The following is an 18,730-nucleotide window of genomic DNA, read 5'->3' on the forward strand; positions in this document are numbered from 1 at the left end:
ACGGAGAATTATCCGTTAATTCCTCGGATAAGGACAAAAAAACATGCAATAGTATCCGTGTCAGTTGAAGAATTGGTCCAGGAAATGAGCCATCCATTCAGAGTACATGTATGCAAAAAAAGTCCTCATATTTTCGCAAATGCGTTTAAATTTTTACTTTTTTAATTTACCACACTACTTTAAGAGTGAATTTTAGTGAAGTTTTATTTTGGTATTAATCAAAATTAATGAAATATTTCAGAAAAAATACAAGTTACTGCGGGAAATGCCGCGACAGTAACTTTTTTTGACGGAGTCATCCGCTAATACGCATAATATAATCATAATTGTATCAAACAGAAAGGGTTAAAAGAGGATTTGTATCTGTTTTTCAATATATAACGTTTGATTAGGGTTGACCCGTAGATGTTCATGAAAGACTGGTCATATTAATTGACCACAATCGTGTGTTGTATCTTCCTGAACTTTTCCTTGCTTTTCTTAGCTAGATCTCGATTCCACTCTTTAATTTGTTTAAATATAGTTACATGTTGTAGCAATTGGGAGTAACATCAGGTATGATTTCTGAATTTTGATCATTTTGAATAATTTGTTTCTTCCACACATGCGTGTCTTAAACAAACCGTCGAACTCTGTTAATCTATTAATCCCTTACTTATCTATTATTCCTTTCCCCAGTCAAAAAGATGGTCCGCTACTATAATCCCGGTTCAGGTGAACTAATACTCTGTTCGGAAAATATTCTAATACTTTCACTTTTCGGGGATCGAGATGGTGAGGTGGCTAACGTACTGGCTTCCCACCCGGCGAATCCCGGCGATGTTGAATATTTTTCAGAGGTATCTCGATCCCTACTTGAGGTGCTTTGTGGAGGGCACTTTGAGGGAGTACGCCGTCCGTCGGATGGGACGTTAAACTGCGGACCCCTTGGTGCCTTTCGTAAAGAGTAGGCTAATTCCGACGCCGGGTTTCTCTCCACCCTTCATCCTTTCCTGTCCATCCCCTATGGCGCAAATGACCTTAGCTGTCGGTCGCCTCCCCTCAAAACTACTACTATGAAAAATGAATCACTTTCCCCTCATCTGAAAAATATAAGCATTAAATTCCAAAATTAAAAGAAATTTCACAGATTAACTTGAAATTTAGTCGAACATAAAAACTAATATCACGCAAATAATTTTAAAATTTCAAAACTACTACTACTACTTTCACTTTTCTTATCTGTTTGCGTCTGCCTTAAATACGTACCCACGAAAACGATTGAAAGAGGGAGAGAGAGAGAAAAATAAATAAATGTAGCACACACATTAATTATGCATGGATCTTCGTATGGGAAAATTACGGCTGAATGTTCGTCATGTAGGATAACGTCTAGTACAGATTTCTACCAAAATATTTCTAGGATTCCGCACCGCGGTTTAGTGATTGACGGAGATGGCCCTCCTCAAGGTGGCGTTTTAGGAATCCCAGTTAAGAAGATACCAGAAGTTCCAACCATGACGACGCCTTGGGGGGAGAAATTCGTTTGATGACGCCCGTCTCTGAACTCGTGGCGCCAGTCTCATCCTAATTGCACCAACCTACCCCCTACAATAAGCACGATCAGGAAAGAGAAGGGTCCTCTCACCCTTAGAGCGAGGTTTTTATTTGAGGTGAAAATTCTTTTGAGAGTGCCTCATCCAGCGGGGAGGGTCGCAATGGGGCCCGGGGGTTTCGGTGGTCGGTTCTCTAAGGGGCAAAGGAAATGGAAGGGTAATCGTTAAGGCAGAGGGAGAGAAAACTGAGGGTTGAGGTGGACACTAATGGGGAAAAAACAAGACTTTCAAAATTTTGGAAGAGAAGAAAATAAATTCATAAAAGAGAGAGATTAAGCAGTATATTCCCTTTAAATTTGAGACATATCGTTGAGACGAAACTAATGCTGGTATTTCGCATCAGCAGGCATGATGATATCTCGTACTCCTTTGATATGGGCAACTGAAGTTTTAATCTTGACCAATGAACGATCCAGAATATTCGCAATTTTTAAACGGGAGAATACATAGCTTAAAACGTTGATGTTGGCTACCTAAAGTTGGTGGATAAAGCAAAAATTGGACCAAAAAACTATATTTAATGACATAACCGGTTCGGCTTTGGGTACTCATTTCTTTTAGTTAAACACTTTATTTATAAACTGCAAATTAATATACTATTTTATCTGATACAACTTTATTCCTTTTTTTCCATGGTTGCCTGATTAAATTCAATATAAACGATCACAATTGCAAACAAATACCAATGTTGAACAATAGTTTGCTGAAAAAGGTTGAATTTCCTAGATACTTACGTGTAATGCTGTATTTTGAAGTCAACGTCGATCTATACAACATTGCTCAAAGGTAGTAATAACAGTATCACTTCAAGTCATAATAAAACTATAGTCTTTTAACATGATATTTAAGAAGTTAGAAAAATTCTTAGCGCTAAGAAAAACGCATATTGACTGCAAAAATGAAAACCTCAAACTAAGGGATAGACTATGGGAACGCTTAAAATTACGTGAAGACGTACTAATGCACAGCTGAGGGCACCATTAGTCTTTACAGTGAAATTTCATTTTCAATCAACCCATTTATTATTTTCCTTTATTTTTTAGCATTTTTTATGATAATATATTATGAATAATGAAGACAAGAACATAAAACTCAAACTATCATATAATTTAGTGTCTTGGAATACAAAGATGAGTCAATTACGAGAAAAAACAATAGGTACATATTTAACAACTATTCAATGTTACGTCATGAAATATAATTTAAACAAATCCCTATTTAAGTGACCTATTTTACGTTAGATTCTCATTACGGCACTCATTTATTCTTCGATAGGAATCGCAAATATACACATATTCCTGTCAACTTGGTTTATATATAGCATGAATTAGTCAAGTTACGCGCTTCTCAGGAACTTTATTTCTCTTCTCTTTCGTCTTATCTTCCCTCAACATACTGAATAAGAACTACACGCTGCCCATACCAGGATTTATAAAATATTTTTTCCATAATTAGGTCTGATGATTATTTTCCAATGAATTCACTTCAGGAGTAAAACGTGAAAATTTCTTTTTAAAATAACCAATTCTCGACTTTAATCTGTTTTACCAATCATGTATTTGCGAGTGTATGTAATTTGTCTAGAATGCGAGGGTCAAACACGTTTTAAGGTCTACCAGAAATGCCTTGAAATTCATATGAACACAATCCAATCACGAACTTCGCGAAACTATAATGCGAAAATATTTGCTACGAGATGCCAGCCGGAAAAGGAAATTTTCATCTTTCTTTCTCCTGATAAACTAATACAACCAAACCGAGAGACTTTTTACCGCAGTGTTTTCCTTTTATCCACATTCTTAGACATAATCTATTCAGTTAGAAATTATGCGTATTGCAAAAGAAAAAAACTTAGAAGTTAAAGGTCGTTCCGTAACACACGACAAGGGAGAGGATGGATTTGACGAAAACGAATATTGAACTTCTTCAGGGGGAAATTGCAGACAGTCATATGGGCGAAAACCCGTAAATTGATTTCTCGGCATGGGTGTGGTTCCCTCAAAGTATTCTTCCATTCTAGGCAAGGGAGGAGTTCTGCCTATGCATGACCTCCAGGGCGTGCCAAATAATGTGTGCTCTAATCTCTGAGAAAATGATGGCAGGAAAGTAATACAAAGAGGGATTTGGAAGAGTTTGCATCGCTCAACATCCTCCCCGAGGCATAGGGAAAGAGTGGGCGGGAGTTTGCGGGTGTGTTTGTGTGAGTGGTAGGGAACGAGGAGTGCCCGACCGTTGTGTTTCCCTTGCAACATTCAAGAGGGCGCAAGGGAGCCATAAGATGGGGCTGGGCGGGAGATGAGAAGGGGATTTGATGGAGGGAGAGAGAGTGAAGGAGACTAGGAGAAACAATAGGGGGACGAAGAGGAATCTGACAAAGGCGTGGGAGCGAAGTGAGCGGGAGATGGCTGTCTCAAGGACGGAAGCTCTCAGTTTTGAGCTCATGTAGATCTCTTGGTCACAAAACTTCATCGTTGTCATTTTAAAAACATCGTACCCTGGGGATCGGTTTGGTTTGGTGGTTAAAGTATCGTCCTAAGGGAGTGGTCTCCAATCTCAGGGGACGGATTACTCTTAGTGTTCTCTATTTCCCTAATTATAGGCTCCATCTGGAGAGTATTTCCAGCAACTGCCAATACCCACTCCTTCGGATGGGACTTTTAATTCCGTGTCCTTTGTACGTATTTGATTTAAACTAGGATAAGAGGTCTGTCACAATCCGTCGTCCCTTCTGAACGAATCTTACGTAAACCAGTTTTTCTTACGCATAAAAAATGAGAAAATTCACCCTCACCATCCGAGTGTTGGAAATGGGACTATCACTAAAAAATAGCATTCCCAGTCAAATGCATACTCAGTAGAGAGGACAAACTAATTTATTATTGCAATGAAAACCTATTTAAACTATTTAATCTGGACTTAATGAAATATTATTCAAACCAATTTGAAATTCAATCCCAGCGGCGTAGAATATTTTTCAGAGGTATCTCGATCCCTACTTGAGGTGTTTTGTGGAGGGCACTTTGAGTGAGTACGCCGTCCGTCGGATGGGACGTTAAGCTGCGGACCCCTTGGCGCCTTTCGTGAAGATCAGGCTAATGCTGACGCCGGGTTTCTCTCCACCCTTCATCCTTTCCTGTCCATCCCCTAAGGCGCAAATGACCTCAGCTGTCGCTCCATAATATATGCATATACTTTCTTATAAAAAGTAATACGGATCGATTGTTCTTTGCTCTGACATTCCTTTTTTCTTTCCTTTCATGAGTCCTTCACTTTCTCTCTTGTTTAAGGTATTTAATCCCTTAGCCCATGGCAGTGTGTTATTTGTTTAAAGGACCCTTAAATTCATAATTTTTCAATTCTACTTTTTTATGTGATGAATATTAGTAGCATAAAGTTTTCCAATAGTCGTTTTACATAATTTAGGCTCACCTTCGTTTCCCTTTGGTTCGCAGTGAAACAATGAGTTTCAACATATGCTCGATATTTTAGGCTGGAGTCTTGTTCCCTCCGTTTTCCCCACAATCCTCGAACTCCATTAGTTATTCGGCCTGTCCATTGGATTCTTAGCATTCCCTTGTAATGAAGAAGACCATTAAAAATCCCCATTATTTACGCATTCATTTGGCGATGACTCGGTTATTTTCTGTGGGATCCAGTTTTGAAAAATGGGAAATAACCCGAAATTTTAGCCAAAAGTAGTTGTAATTAAAGCGAATATATCAAAAGGAATTCCAAACAATTTCATTCGAATTAAAGATAATAAATTCTCTTAAAGTAATACCATTTTAGTCATTGAAATTCTGAATTTATATTTTATTGTAATGAGTTACTTTTCCTATATTTATACGGCAGGAAAGATTGCATTTAGAAAATTGATCCGCCGAATCGTTGAGCTCATATTTACTTAAAAGAACTTGCTTTTTCAATGCCTGATAAATGTGAGTCTGAAAACATTAATTTTAATCGAGAATTTATTCAATTAGAATAACTGAAGAAATGTGATTAGAAATTACTTTTGTATGAGTAATAGCGGCGAGTTCTTTGCGAAGATGAGAAAGAAACAATTAATAGCTATGAAAATAACTGAGTCTCACCGAGCAGGAAATTATATTTTTCTCGCAGTATACAAAATAGAAACCTCCCAAACATTTTTCAGTACTCATGAAAATAGTTACGTCTAAAACTACTGTCATTTTTTGTTGAAACATTATAATTTTTTCGGAACATGGTTTATTATTTAGAATTTTGCTAAAGTCCAACTTAGATTTTGAACACAGGAATCAAAATCTAAATACTGAATGTATCTCATATAATATCATGCCAAAATAAGCTGACAATATTCGCACTGATAATGCATCATCTAACCCTCTGCTTTGCCGCGATGCTACCTTCATCCTCTGAGGAACATGTGTACTGTCATCTTTCACTGTCTTCTCTCTCTCTCTCATAAAAAAACGGCAGAAGGGTAAGAGGAAGAAGGTGGGAGAGTGGGGGGGGGAGGAGGAGGCGCTTAAGGGGAATACGACGCGGTGCGGCTGTGCAATAATCCGCGGGTTGCCCGCTTCGCCCCTCCCTTCCACGCCCACCTCCACTTCTTCTTTCGCCTTCCGCGCCGCTGCCGTTGAACTTGACTCAAAGCCCCAAACCTTCCGAAAAACCCCCTTCCCCTTTCAAAACGCCTCCTTACTCTTCCCGAAGTGATGCTTGCTACACCTGCGAGTTTTCAATGATTAAAGGGCACGAAGAGTTTTGCGGCCAGATGCTCCGCGGTATGCCCTATCCTGCAGGTGCTGCCCAATGAATGATCTGCCTGACGCGACTACAATCCCGCTTGCATACATCCAACACCCTGACCTCCACACGTCCCTTATAAGTGCCGTTAGATTTGTTCCACATGAAAACCATTGTATACCTTGGAGGGGTAAGAGGTGCAAGGCAGGTGTACTGTATGCTTAAGCGTCCGTCGAGGATCACTACTTCTCTGCCCCCATCAAAAAATCATCTCTGCCCTCTAAGTAAAATTTTACCTTAGGTTATACGGATATATTTTAGGAAGAAGACGAAATGAGATGCCGTGGATTGTTGACCATTTTAATTCCAAAGTAAATATTAGCTTCAATATTTGACACTTTTTCATCACGTCTTATTCCTAAATGAATTTTGAATCGACCGTTACAAATGTTATTCTCCTCACCAAGGCATAACATGCTGATATAATGAGGCAAATTACCTTACAGAGAACGCTTTACTGCATCATTAGAGAAGAAAATAATCAATATGCAAAACTAATTGGCGTAAAGGATTACAAAATTGTCCATTTAAATTCATTTTGCTTCCATTACTGGGAATAGGTTCGAAAGCTAACTTCATTTTATTTTGCTATTTCCATATCTTGGTATTCAGTTCCTGAGGTTTTTATTTGTCTACACTTTGCCAGAATATTCTTTGAGATATTCAATGCAATACTAATTAAAAATTGCATGCCTTTTATTTCATGATTTTCGGCATGTATAAGTAATTTTAGTTCTATCAATCTCCCACTCTTTGCCCTCCCGTCAAATGACTGATTTTGATAACCATTAGATTGATTGATCCTACAACTTGGTTTCTATGCCCTTCACGATATGCTGGTTTTTTAATAAATGATTATAATTACATTCAACTTTTGAAGAGTATTAGGGACATTAATAATTACGAAATGGAAAGGTAATACATTGATAAATACAAAACGACCCCTAAAATATCACAATATCCTTTTATATTGAAATTGTTAAACCCCCTTTGTATTTTACACAATCACTTCAATGGAAATCAATTACAAACTCCTGTTAATTATTCACACCTCGAATTTTGCGTTCATAAAGCGTAGCTGGCTTTATTTTCTCGCAATATCCATCTCTGTAAACTGTTATCATTAATTCATCTCTTATGTGAATTGTTAATATTTATGAGTTTTCAGGCAAACATTTTTACGTGAATCTTCTGGTAATATCTTTCAATTTATTCTGTGTATATAAACACATTGGCTTATATAATGTATATATATATGTGTGTATACATATATGTATATATATATATATATATATATATATATATATATATATATATATATATATATATATATATATATATATCTTCGAAATGGAACGCTCTTCGGCGACGCACAAATATATAAAAAAACAGATGTAGATTTTTAAACCATAGAGAGACAAAGAAAGGACATTCACAATATGTTATTCGACGTTTCGACGGCTCAGCCGTCGTCTTCAGAATGGCGTTCTCGCGGAAAAGCGGATATAACATGTGCGGGGGAGAGGTAGCTTTCTTTGTGTCTCTATGGTCTAAAATCTACATCTGTGTTTTATATATATATATATGTATGTATATATATATATATATATATATATATATATATATACATACATATATATATATACATATGTATGTTTATTTATATACCCACACACGAATTCCAATTGTATTTACACTCGTGTTTACGTGTCTTACTTTTTCGACCAAATTCTCGAGCTGAGAATTGTCTCTCTTGTTCCTCGGTTTTCCTGAATCCGAATTGAATTTCTGAGAGTTTTCCTTCTATCGTATTCTTGGACAAATTATCGGATTAAGGATTTTTGAAGCTTGATTAACCAGGCTCATTGTTTTGTGTTCTTCGCATTCATCTGTTTTCGGTTTCTTTGGTATTGCAATCATTACACTTAACTCGAAGTCTTCTGGTATCTTTCCGCTGTCGTAACTATCTTTGATTATTCCACAGAGGGCATCCTTCCCTTTGACCCCGAGTGCCTTGATTATTGCTCCGTTTATTTTGTCAACCCCTGGTGCCTGCTTGGTGCATATATATACATACATACATCAAGGACCCAAAAGCTATTACTGCTTTTCCACTGTCTGCCGAGATCTTTGGAGCTACTGTGTCTGATTCCTTCCCTGGAGTTTGGGCGTGAAGGCTTTCGACAAAGCGCGGCGAGAGCGCGGCCGAAAGGAGGGGATAGCTGGGAGGTTTACCGAAACGCCACAGCAGAATCGACGAGGGCGTGGAAACGGGGCTGTGGGCGGGTGTGGCGTGAAGCGACCCGGGGAGTAATTGAACGCTGCGAATGCCAATTGGATGGCATCCGGACGCCATCAATCCATAATTATCGTCGCTTGCCTCCCCGCGTCATCATGACGCCGGTAGATGAAACAGACCGTATTTTTTTTCGCCCTAAGGAAAGCAATTTCAGGTCGGACGTCGCCCACACGAAGCAAATTCAAACTACGTATTAAAAAAATAGTTCGTTCATTAAATGTTTCATATCGAATTGTGAATAGAAACATTAAGCAAAGGAAAAAATTTTTTTCGGCGGACTAATTCCCTGAATCTTAATAAGAATTTCCCAACATTGAAACACTATAAAAATACAATGACGGTACAATTAAATTGTTTCACTAGGATAGCTTAATGGAATACCATATAACTTTTTAGACAAATGCATTCACCATACCTTTTTAGCCCTAAGACGTGGGAATATTATGAAAATAACTTAACGCAAAGATTAAGAGAATATAGAATGGGAGCAAAATGAGTATCGTAGGGAAGCAAGAGTAGTTTTCATAAAACTAATGGGAATATACTATTGATATTTTGATGAAAATAATAACGAGAAAAAACTATTCCCTTGAAAAAATGGACAAATATATGATAATTTTATATCATATAATGCTGGATTGAGAAATAAAAATTCTACTTTCATGGCACCTAAGAGCGTGTTAATTTAGTAATTCATAGGATGACAGTGATTTCCTGCATTATTTGAAATTGTTTAAATAATAGGATACCAATAGTACATCGCAAAGGCCCTTGAAGAAATAATAATGAATAGAAATGTGTCTATCACATCAATATTAACCTTTCGGAATAGTTATACAATAGTAAAACGAAAAATCATACGCGAGTACAAGAAAAATTTTCTCCTGCTCTGAATGATATTTTATATATTTACTAAATGTTTTAAAACTGTCCAAAATATAATCAGAAAACATATTACAGATGCATTGATAGCATGTCTCAATTAAAAATGGAGATATAATTTTCAAAATGATATTTTAGTATGGCATTAAAATATGGAAAACAATGTCCCTAGTATGAGGAATATAGTTTCTATTGCGCGGTAATTATCCAGGAAAAACGAAATGTGTAAATCAACATACAAGTATGCGAGACTTATAATTAAATTTTTTCTTGCAAAACTTTAAAAAGAGCTTATGTACTACGGGGTTAAAACATCAACGATAAATATTACCATTAGACTCGGTAAGATTTTTAATAGAAGTATTTTGTTTGTCCATAAGGACAGCGTTATTGAAAATGTAAACATTTTTGGTCAGTAAGGTTAAGCCCAACTAAAGTCAATGACCACTGACCACTGAATTGACTCAGCATTGTTTGAACAACTAAACAATCAATTGACGTGTAGTACCTGTTTCCTAAATTAGAATTTCAGAAATACGAGAGATTGAAAGTGTATTAAATGAACGCCTTAATTAAAATACCTTCAAAGTTCAGTTCGTTCCAACTACCATAAAAAATGGAAATTTGATGGTAGCGCAATCTAATTACTTCTGTATGAGCTGTTTGAAATTTGTGATGGATTGCATACAATCTCCCGTTGGTGCCCTAATGTGCAAACACATTGTTAAACAAAACGTTTATAGAATCCCTTATCTAACTCAATTTTCTATACACCCTGTACGTATACATGTCACAAAAATGTGTGCTGCAAACTTCCAACCGCTAATGAAATGCGTCATATAATTATTGTATCAGAATTGAAAAAACTAAAGAATTGCAGAGTGCGAGAAACACAAAGTAGTTAATTAAGTGGTCAAAATGTTCATTTATTCTCTTTAGTTCATTAAAAAGAGAAACTTTATTCTCTCAGTTAAATATTATGATTGGATATTACTTCAGCAGTGTACACACTTTAGCCTAAAACCACGTGGTTCATTATTTATATTAATTAAAATAACATTTCAACCAAATCACATCATAAAAAAAGAAAATCAAAGTTTGAAAAAACTACCACCTTCAGTTTGCTATCATATATGAACCTAACAATACATATTAAAATTACAAACGCCCTCATTTATAAATTATTTTCTGAATGAATTCAGATTAAAATGCCTTAGCTGTGAGTCAATAACTATCAATTTCAATTTAATGATCTCTAAATGAACTAACGTGCCAGTTAAATTCAAAACAAGTAATTGAGTAGTAAAGACGGAGTGAAAATAATAAGACTAGAAGGATCATAAAAATGTATAAAATAAAAATAAAAATTAATTACCGAAAATAACCAAATGAATATAAAATCGTTTACTTGATTTTAGAAGTTCGCTCAAACCAACCGAGAAAGGATGGAAGGTGTTATTTATAATGTTAATCTGCGCAGTAATATTCATATTTGAAAACTGTTTTTGAAATATAGTGTGAAAATACTGGTTTTAAAAATGAAATACGAGTAAGTCTCGTATAAGTAAGTCGTAATCTTAAGTCTTAAAAATATATTAGAAATTAAGAAAAACATTTTTGAAACTAAACTAAAATTTCAAATGAACTAGCCAGGTTTTTGACTCTATAAATGTTTTATGATTGACAATAAAAATGCATATTAATCTATATGCTTTATCGATATCTTCCTTAGCATTCGTGTCTCATCAGAACGATGAAAGTAAATTTCAGAGATTTGAAAACACTTACTATAGTATTCCTTTTGTTTTCTTATTCGTTACGCAAAGCATTAAATACTGATTAAAGTTGGAAAAACAGAAGTTCCTCATGTTTTAACTGCAGTCAACGTTCATGTATGCAGTAATTATATTCAAAGTGCTTGATCTGATGATTATGCAAAGCATAAAAACTAAGATGAGAAAATATTAATTTTTATCTTCCAAAAATTATATTAAAAAAATTCCACCAATTTAATCCAGAAACACTTATCTTTTTATATTAAGTAGGAACTTTAAAATTAATGATAAGGGAAAATGAGATTTTTAGAGAAAATTACGATTCGGTCGTAATCCAGTTGAATATGATGGAATAGATCAAGATTAGCTATTTAGCGAGCAGAACAACAGAGGACCGGTACAGAAGAAAGGTTTTCCCACCATGCATACCATAATTATTATATTTCAGATTCATAAAATGATTTTTGGCCACGATTCAGAATTTGAGTTACCAGATCAGATGACGTATTATTCTAGTTTTATTTACATAACAGAATTGAACTTAGAATATAATAATAGAATAGAACTTAGAAGATAAAAAATACTTCTGTAAGGGAATGAAGGACTGAATGAAAATAATACCGTATGTAGACTCAGACTTGAATTTCGGTTTTCTTTTAGGCACACCGATTGTACAGGATACAATCCTTAAATTGACAAATAAGTGAAAAATTCCGGGGAATGCCACCTTTAAATTCAAATGTTGCACCGACGTAATATAATCAACAACATCGGTTCTTAAACTAAGATGGGGTCTGATTGCCACACGATTGTCTCTTTTCTCTTTGCCTGTTTCTTTATCTAGGATTCCTTAACTTAACTTTAACTTTAACTTAGGCAGGAGATTTTTGAATGCATCATGATTTTATGACCAAAGTATTTCACTTTTACTCGCACATTTTAGTTTAATGAGAAATGCTACGGATTATTTAGTATGAATATGCGATATTCTCTGAAATTATTTGGATTGTCAATGAATTTTCGTGATAGTCAAGTCTAAGGAAGGTAAGTGTTGTCAAGCGGACAAGTGTTCAATTCGAAAATGTTAATCACAGGTGATCCACAGGGGTACTGTTTAATTTCCTGATTCTATTAAAGATTGCTGCATTGAAGGACGAAAAAGATCATTTTGTTGAATATGTTTCTGGCTCCTTACTTCTAAGGAGAAATTTTGAAACTTCTTAAAGCATTAATAAAATAAATTCAGGGTCCTGAATGAAAAACTAACAATGATATTAAGCCCAGTAGTTCCTTGTACTATTCTGTCTTAGGCCCTCCCAAGTTATTGTAATAAATGCAAGTAAATTTTAATTCCACTTTGGGGTCTCCACGTAACATTTTTTCTCCAAATTTGCTTGTCACGGATTTGATTTTTTGGAATACTTTCTCCTAATTTTTCTACATCTCTCCTGCCTTACTCATCACATTGAGGTCATTTCCCTTTCACAAATGGAGAATATATTTTCAAATAATGATTTCCTAAAACCGGGCTTCATTCAAAACTCAGAGTTATCTCTCAAATTTTCCACACAATATTTCATGTATCAATACTCATTGCAATTATATATAAAACTGGATTGCCTGTAAAGATTGACCTCGTGGAATATAAAATTTCACTCTTATAGTGGAAGTTGACGTTAGAGAAATTCCAAGAACCTGTGGGAGATGCCGCTACAGTAACTTTTAATTGAGTTAAGTGTGCATTAAAATGCAATAATTTCAGTGTACAAATCATTCGCCTTGGCCGAGATTCGAACCCAGATCACCCGATGTCCGGACAAGTGCCTTAGCCGGTTAAGCTATCGAGGCGGTCTCTTACACTCTTATGTTAGGGAAGTATGATAATATATAATTTAAATGTTGATTTAATTACCTTCAGTAATAGCTATAAAATATATTTGATAAAATATCAACCCAAATGAAAATTTAATTCAGTAGATAAACAAAACCTAAGTATATGGTACATACATATACTTCATAGGAACCTACTTAGCGCAATAGAAACCTCATGGAGTTAATTTACGATTCTTGAGTGTATATACTGATTAGTATAAATATTCTGTGACCTGAAAGGAATTAATTCATGGAGCAAAACAATATAAAAGTTTTTTAAGTCAGTTGAGGAGTGTAATGGCCAGCCAATGGGCGACCATATTTACCACTTAGTAGAAGATTCTCCTTTAGACGATCTAGGCCCAATGTGGAACATGGACTTTATTACAATAGGACAAACCGGCTTCAAACTCACCAGCACTACGTATTCATAGTTGACGGCCTACAAAATATCTCATGATCGTGCACAAAACTATCGCACGAAACAACTTTACTCGAAGTCTACAGGGATAGTAGGGGCATAACAATGACGCGCACAGTTAAGTCCACCGTAACTAGTTTTGCCTCTAGTTTGCAAGTCTGGCCCTCGGTAATCTGGGTTATGGGTAAATTTGTAAGGTATTGGTGTTTCCCAATTAAATGTGGAGAGTTGAGTTAGAGCATAAAACCCCTTATTCCAGGCCTTCATTATAAAAGCAGTTAGGTTCTCCGATATATACTCTCCTTGGGCCATTTGGAAAATTTTTCCAGCTTTTAGTTGTAATAATCCATCGAACTCTGGAAAAAACCTATACCCTACCTAATGCCAATAGACTAAATTAAGAATATTTTTTGAAATATACCTTACTGGCGAAGGGAAGATGCTGTAGGATAGAAGTTAAGAAAATGAAAGAGGCGGAAGATATGAATGAAAGAGATATTCAGAGGCAGTGAATAATTATAGTTGTTACAAAAGGAATTAAGTAGGGAAACTGAATGTTGGGCAGGAGAGAAAAGATAATTTGTAAGGAATGCAGTAAAACAATGTAAAGAGATAAGGAACTAATCAGCGTAGAGGTTAGCGTTTGCTTCAGTAGAACATCTCTATTCCTAGTAGTCTTCATGGATTATTTAAAAACTATCCGAAGCCGGAAAACTATGAGAGGTCTGTTCAAAAATTGTCACGAATTTTGAATTTTCGCGGGTTAAATATATTTGATTTTCCATTTTTTTTGTGGCGTTATGTTGCTACTTATGTCTCTCAGTTATGCCAAAAATTTCGGCCATTTTGAATGCTCAATGAAATACTGGAAGCTGTTTTGCTTAGACATGTTTTGGCTTGTCTTCGATTTTTACCTGTTCCAAAAAATAGATCAAATAATCTGTATCAAATTTTTCGTGAAAAACCAAATTAAGTGCGCGGACGCATTCCGAATGCTGACCAAGGTATATGGAGAAGCTACCTTGGGCCGAAGCAACCTTTATCGGTGGTACAAAATGTTCTCAAAGGGCCGAGAAGATGTGAACGACGAAGAGCGTGCAGGATGTCCGAGCACGTCAACGACAGACGAGAACATTGATGACGTGAAGAATCCCCAGTGTGAAACTTTTGCTTACAGTTCAGGGGCGGCGCAACATAAGTTCTTGCCACTGGGTAGAACAGTAAATAAGGAATATTAACTGCAAGTTAAACGCAATTTGCGCGACACAATCCGCCACAAACGCCGATTTGTGGGAGAACAAAAATTGGCTTTTACACAATGACAACGCCCCTGCTCACACATCGTTCCTTGTGCGCAAATTTTTGGCCAAAAACAACACACTAATGATGCCGAAGCCACTCAATTCCCCAGTTCTGGCCCCAAGTAACTTTTTCTTGTCCCCTAAACTGAAGAGGCACATGAAAGGTGACGCTACGCTATGATTGACGAGATAAAGACTCCATCGAAGAAGGAACTGAACAAGATCACAAAAAATGATTCTTTGAAGTGCTACGAGGATTGGAAAAAACGTTGGCACAAGTGTATAATATCTAATGTGAATTACTTTGAAGGGGACAAAATAGACATTCATGAATAAATTCATAATTTTTGAAAAAACACAAAATGCGTGATAATTTTTGAACAAACCTCGTATGCTAACAAATACTTATACCTTGAAATATCCATACTTGAAATATTGAGGGAAGAGTGAAGTAAATCTGTTCAGGACACATATGTATATGGGCGAAAGAAAGGGGAATTAATTTCCGCGGAGAAAAATTAAAGTGTTCATGATTTGAACCCGCAACCTTTCACTTGCCATACCAGCATACGTGACAAATCTAAGTTTCCGCAGAAATACTTTTGTGTTTTTTAGTGTTTTTGTCGCGTCTATTTGGATAGCCTACTCTCACCTGTTCTGATCAGACAGACTTTGAAAAGGAGGTTTAAATGTGCGTGCGCGCGCGTGGTAAATGTAAGACGGTGAAACTACACAGATATAAAAACCTGACTTTTGTTTGTTAAATATTTCACTGACACGATAACCGTCTTTGTCGTAAGAATTGGACAATTTGTAAATGGGCATTTGTGCTGGTGTGCGTGTGCGTATAAACACACACATATACGCACATTTACGCTTCGTAATATTGGCGTGTCGCGGAGAACGATATAAATTGTCACGTTGATCATGACGCTATAGGGTCGTTCCTATCACCCAGGTTATGCATATTTCTTTACTTACCTTCGTGGTGAGCCCAGTCGAGGAGGGAGGGCACCCTGGAAGAGTGACTGGAGTGGCAGTCCTCGAAGCGTGCGGACGAGTCCACGCCAACCGTCTCAGCGTTGGCGCGGACGCCGCATAGCAGGGCGGTGGCACACGCCGACGACTCACCGATCTGCGCGTCCGCGTTGTACGTCTGGGGAAGTAGAAAGGGAAGGGATGTCCGTGGATCAGTGAGCGGTGGCAGCGGAGCGGAACAACTGTCACCGCTCCACCCATGCACATAAAAATAATCGCCAAAGGGGTCCGACCCTTATCTCTCCCCACACTGCCGCTCCCCCTTGTTTCGACGAAAGAGTCTGCAAATCATTATGCTCAACGTGATGACTGCACGACTGAAAATATTAAAACTGTATTTGCAACTCGAGACTCTTCCCTAAACCTTTTACGAATTTCAATGTATTCCCATGGTCACTGAATATGAAACCTTTTGCACTTAATGGAGAGACCATTATCGTAAAAGTCCATTATACTAAACTTTCCACGTCATAATAGTTATGTAATGAACGTATTACGCTATGGTATGATTAATTTTAGTCTATCTGTAACGATTTCTCGTCACTTGTCATGATAATATCATATAAAGTTTAATGTATTCCTGACAATAATATTACACACATTTATCAATCATGGAAATTTAAAAACATTATATTGGACAGTAAAATTTATCTAATAGGATTTTTTGCACGCAATTTCCTACAGTTACCAAAAAACATATATCGGTTAGCCTGTATGTTAGCTTACTTTATAATCTAGAAGTTTTAGGTAATCGTATGCTGCTAAGTGCCGAGCCTTCCTTTCTTTAGAAGTTTTCGCAAGAAATCTCAAAGCTCAACATTGTAGATCATTTACAAAACAAAGTTGTACTTCTGAAAATACTCATAAAGATTTAAAGAGATACATTTTACGTTTGAGAGTGTACTAGTCTGTAAGAGGAAAATTAGCTGTCCTATTTGCACAGAGAACACATAAAACCTTCACCATCTCATTACTCCATTATAATTTTAGTGCCTTACTAACTGAGATGTTATTAATATAAAGTTGTGCTTCATGATAACATTTGTTTTTACCAAAGCTCAACATTATACGGAAGAATAACCGTTATGGTCCAAATCTGTCACGACTCGAACAGCGTAATTAGATTGTTCAGTGCATATTTTTACTACAAGTAAACCTGTATGCCCATAATCTTAACTACCACGATGTTTTTCTCACTCTCAAGAAATGGAGCTGATCAAAATTATTAAAAAGAATTAAATAATTATATATATATATATATATATATATATATATATATATATATATATATATATATAGCCACACTAAATGAAATCGTTTTAGCAACGAGTCAAAAAACCGACCAAATTGTCAACAAATGTGTCTCAATGTTCTGTAAGACAAACTGACGCCCGCGCCCTTATGACAGGCAAAGAATCACATACTATATTATCCCCAGAATATCAATTCTTAAACAGAAGCGAATGATTCTACTGGCTTAAATGGGTTCAGGAACGACGACCAGCATATTACATGAGCATTTCCCACACAAAATTAAATTCTCGTCGTTATATCTAGCGTAAATCATCCACGGTAGAAGCGGAAGAGGCGCAAAGCGACTATAAAAAAGGACGCCAGACGGCGGTCTCGATGGCTTATTTCGAGTAATCTCGTAGCGCTGGTCATTTTGGTATCGCGTCCAGCGATTGATGGCATTGGTTTCGGCGTCCGCTTTACAATCACGGCGATAAAACGATGACATTTAGGAGTCAATAAACCTCCCGACTAACCACCGAAGCCTTCACGGGAAGAGAAAACTTAGGCACCAGACATCGAGGTCACTCCATTATCTTCTATTTTCCCTGGAGTATTTTTTAAACCATTTAAGATAACTTTTTCTTATTCCATGGAAATGTTTGTTTTTCGTTAAACGTAACCAAAGATCGGAAGCTAATTAATGTGGGTCCATGATATTGTGTTTGTGAACATGTTGAAAAAATTTAGCTGTTATAAATTAAGGTAAATTATAATTAACCCCCTCCAGTCGGATTCCGAGTAAAACTTTGATAATGAATGTATATGAGAGGCATATTACAAACACATGTATGTCGTTAAAAAACTTATTTTGTACATTTTAAAATTATAATTTTAATAATTGTAATTAAATACTGAAATTTTACATCACATGATTTAAACCAATAAACAGACTTTTACAAGAAATTCATTTACTTTTACATGCATAGTTGCATTCTCTGGCTCAAAATTTCAAAACATGTATGATTTTGAAGTTTTACCATTATGCCATTTTTTCACCATAAAAAATAGGTACTTTTCATCAAAAGCTTTACGTAAATCTCTGAATTAAAATAAGAGCTGTGTTTAATCATTATTCAGTATATCTTGCTTTTAAATTAGGACGGAGAGATGGATAACATAAAAATATTATGATAAGCATAATTATCACGCTCCTGTTTTCACTTTCATCTTATTGTTGCAAATGTTTTCAAACGTAATAGATTCATTCCATGATACTATACCAGCATTCAATTTGTGATCCATATAATCTATAATCAAATAAAAAATAGGGCCTGAAATTCCTCTGTCGATATACGACGATTAGCGATCAGGATTTCATTTTCCTTCCCAAGGGTATTTTGATAAAGTTTGTTTGATTTATTTTGTGAGCAAGGCTTCAGGGCTATTAAAAATGGAAACTAAAAATAAAGTCTTGTTTAAGAGATGAATGGAAACATAAATTATCTCTGGAATTATTAATG

At 36.0% G+C, this 18,730-nt stretch overlaps 1 protein-coding gene across 1 annotated transcript in view; it reads right to left on the minus strand.

The window, feature by feature from the left end:
• Positions 1–18,730, minus strand: part of LOC139692459 (alkaline phosphatase-like) — a gene marked incomplete at its 5' end in the record, with an annotated part of 349,793 nt that overhangs the window by 311,636 nt on the left and 19,427 nt on the right. Inside the window, one exon of the mRNA XM_071590674.1 lies at positions 15,918–16,092. Coding sequence (XP_071446775.1) covers positions 15,918–16,092 — 175 coding nt within the window. The remainder of the gene's footprint in view (positions 1–15,917; positions 16,093–18,730) is intronic.

Source organism: Hetaerina americana, unplaced genomic scaffold, assembly GCF_022747635.1.
Source record: "Hetaerina americana unplaced genomic scaffold, ioHetAmer1.1.p SCAF_4, whole genome shotgun sequence".
Lineage (NCBI taxonomy): Eukaryota > Metazoa > Arthropoda > Insecta > Odonata > Calopterygidae > Hetaerina > Hetaerina americana.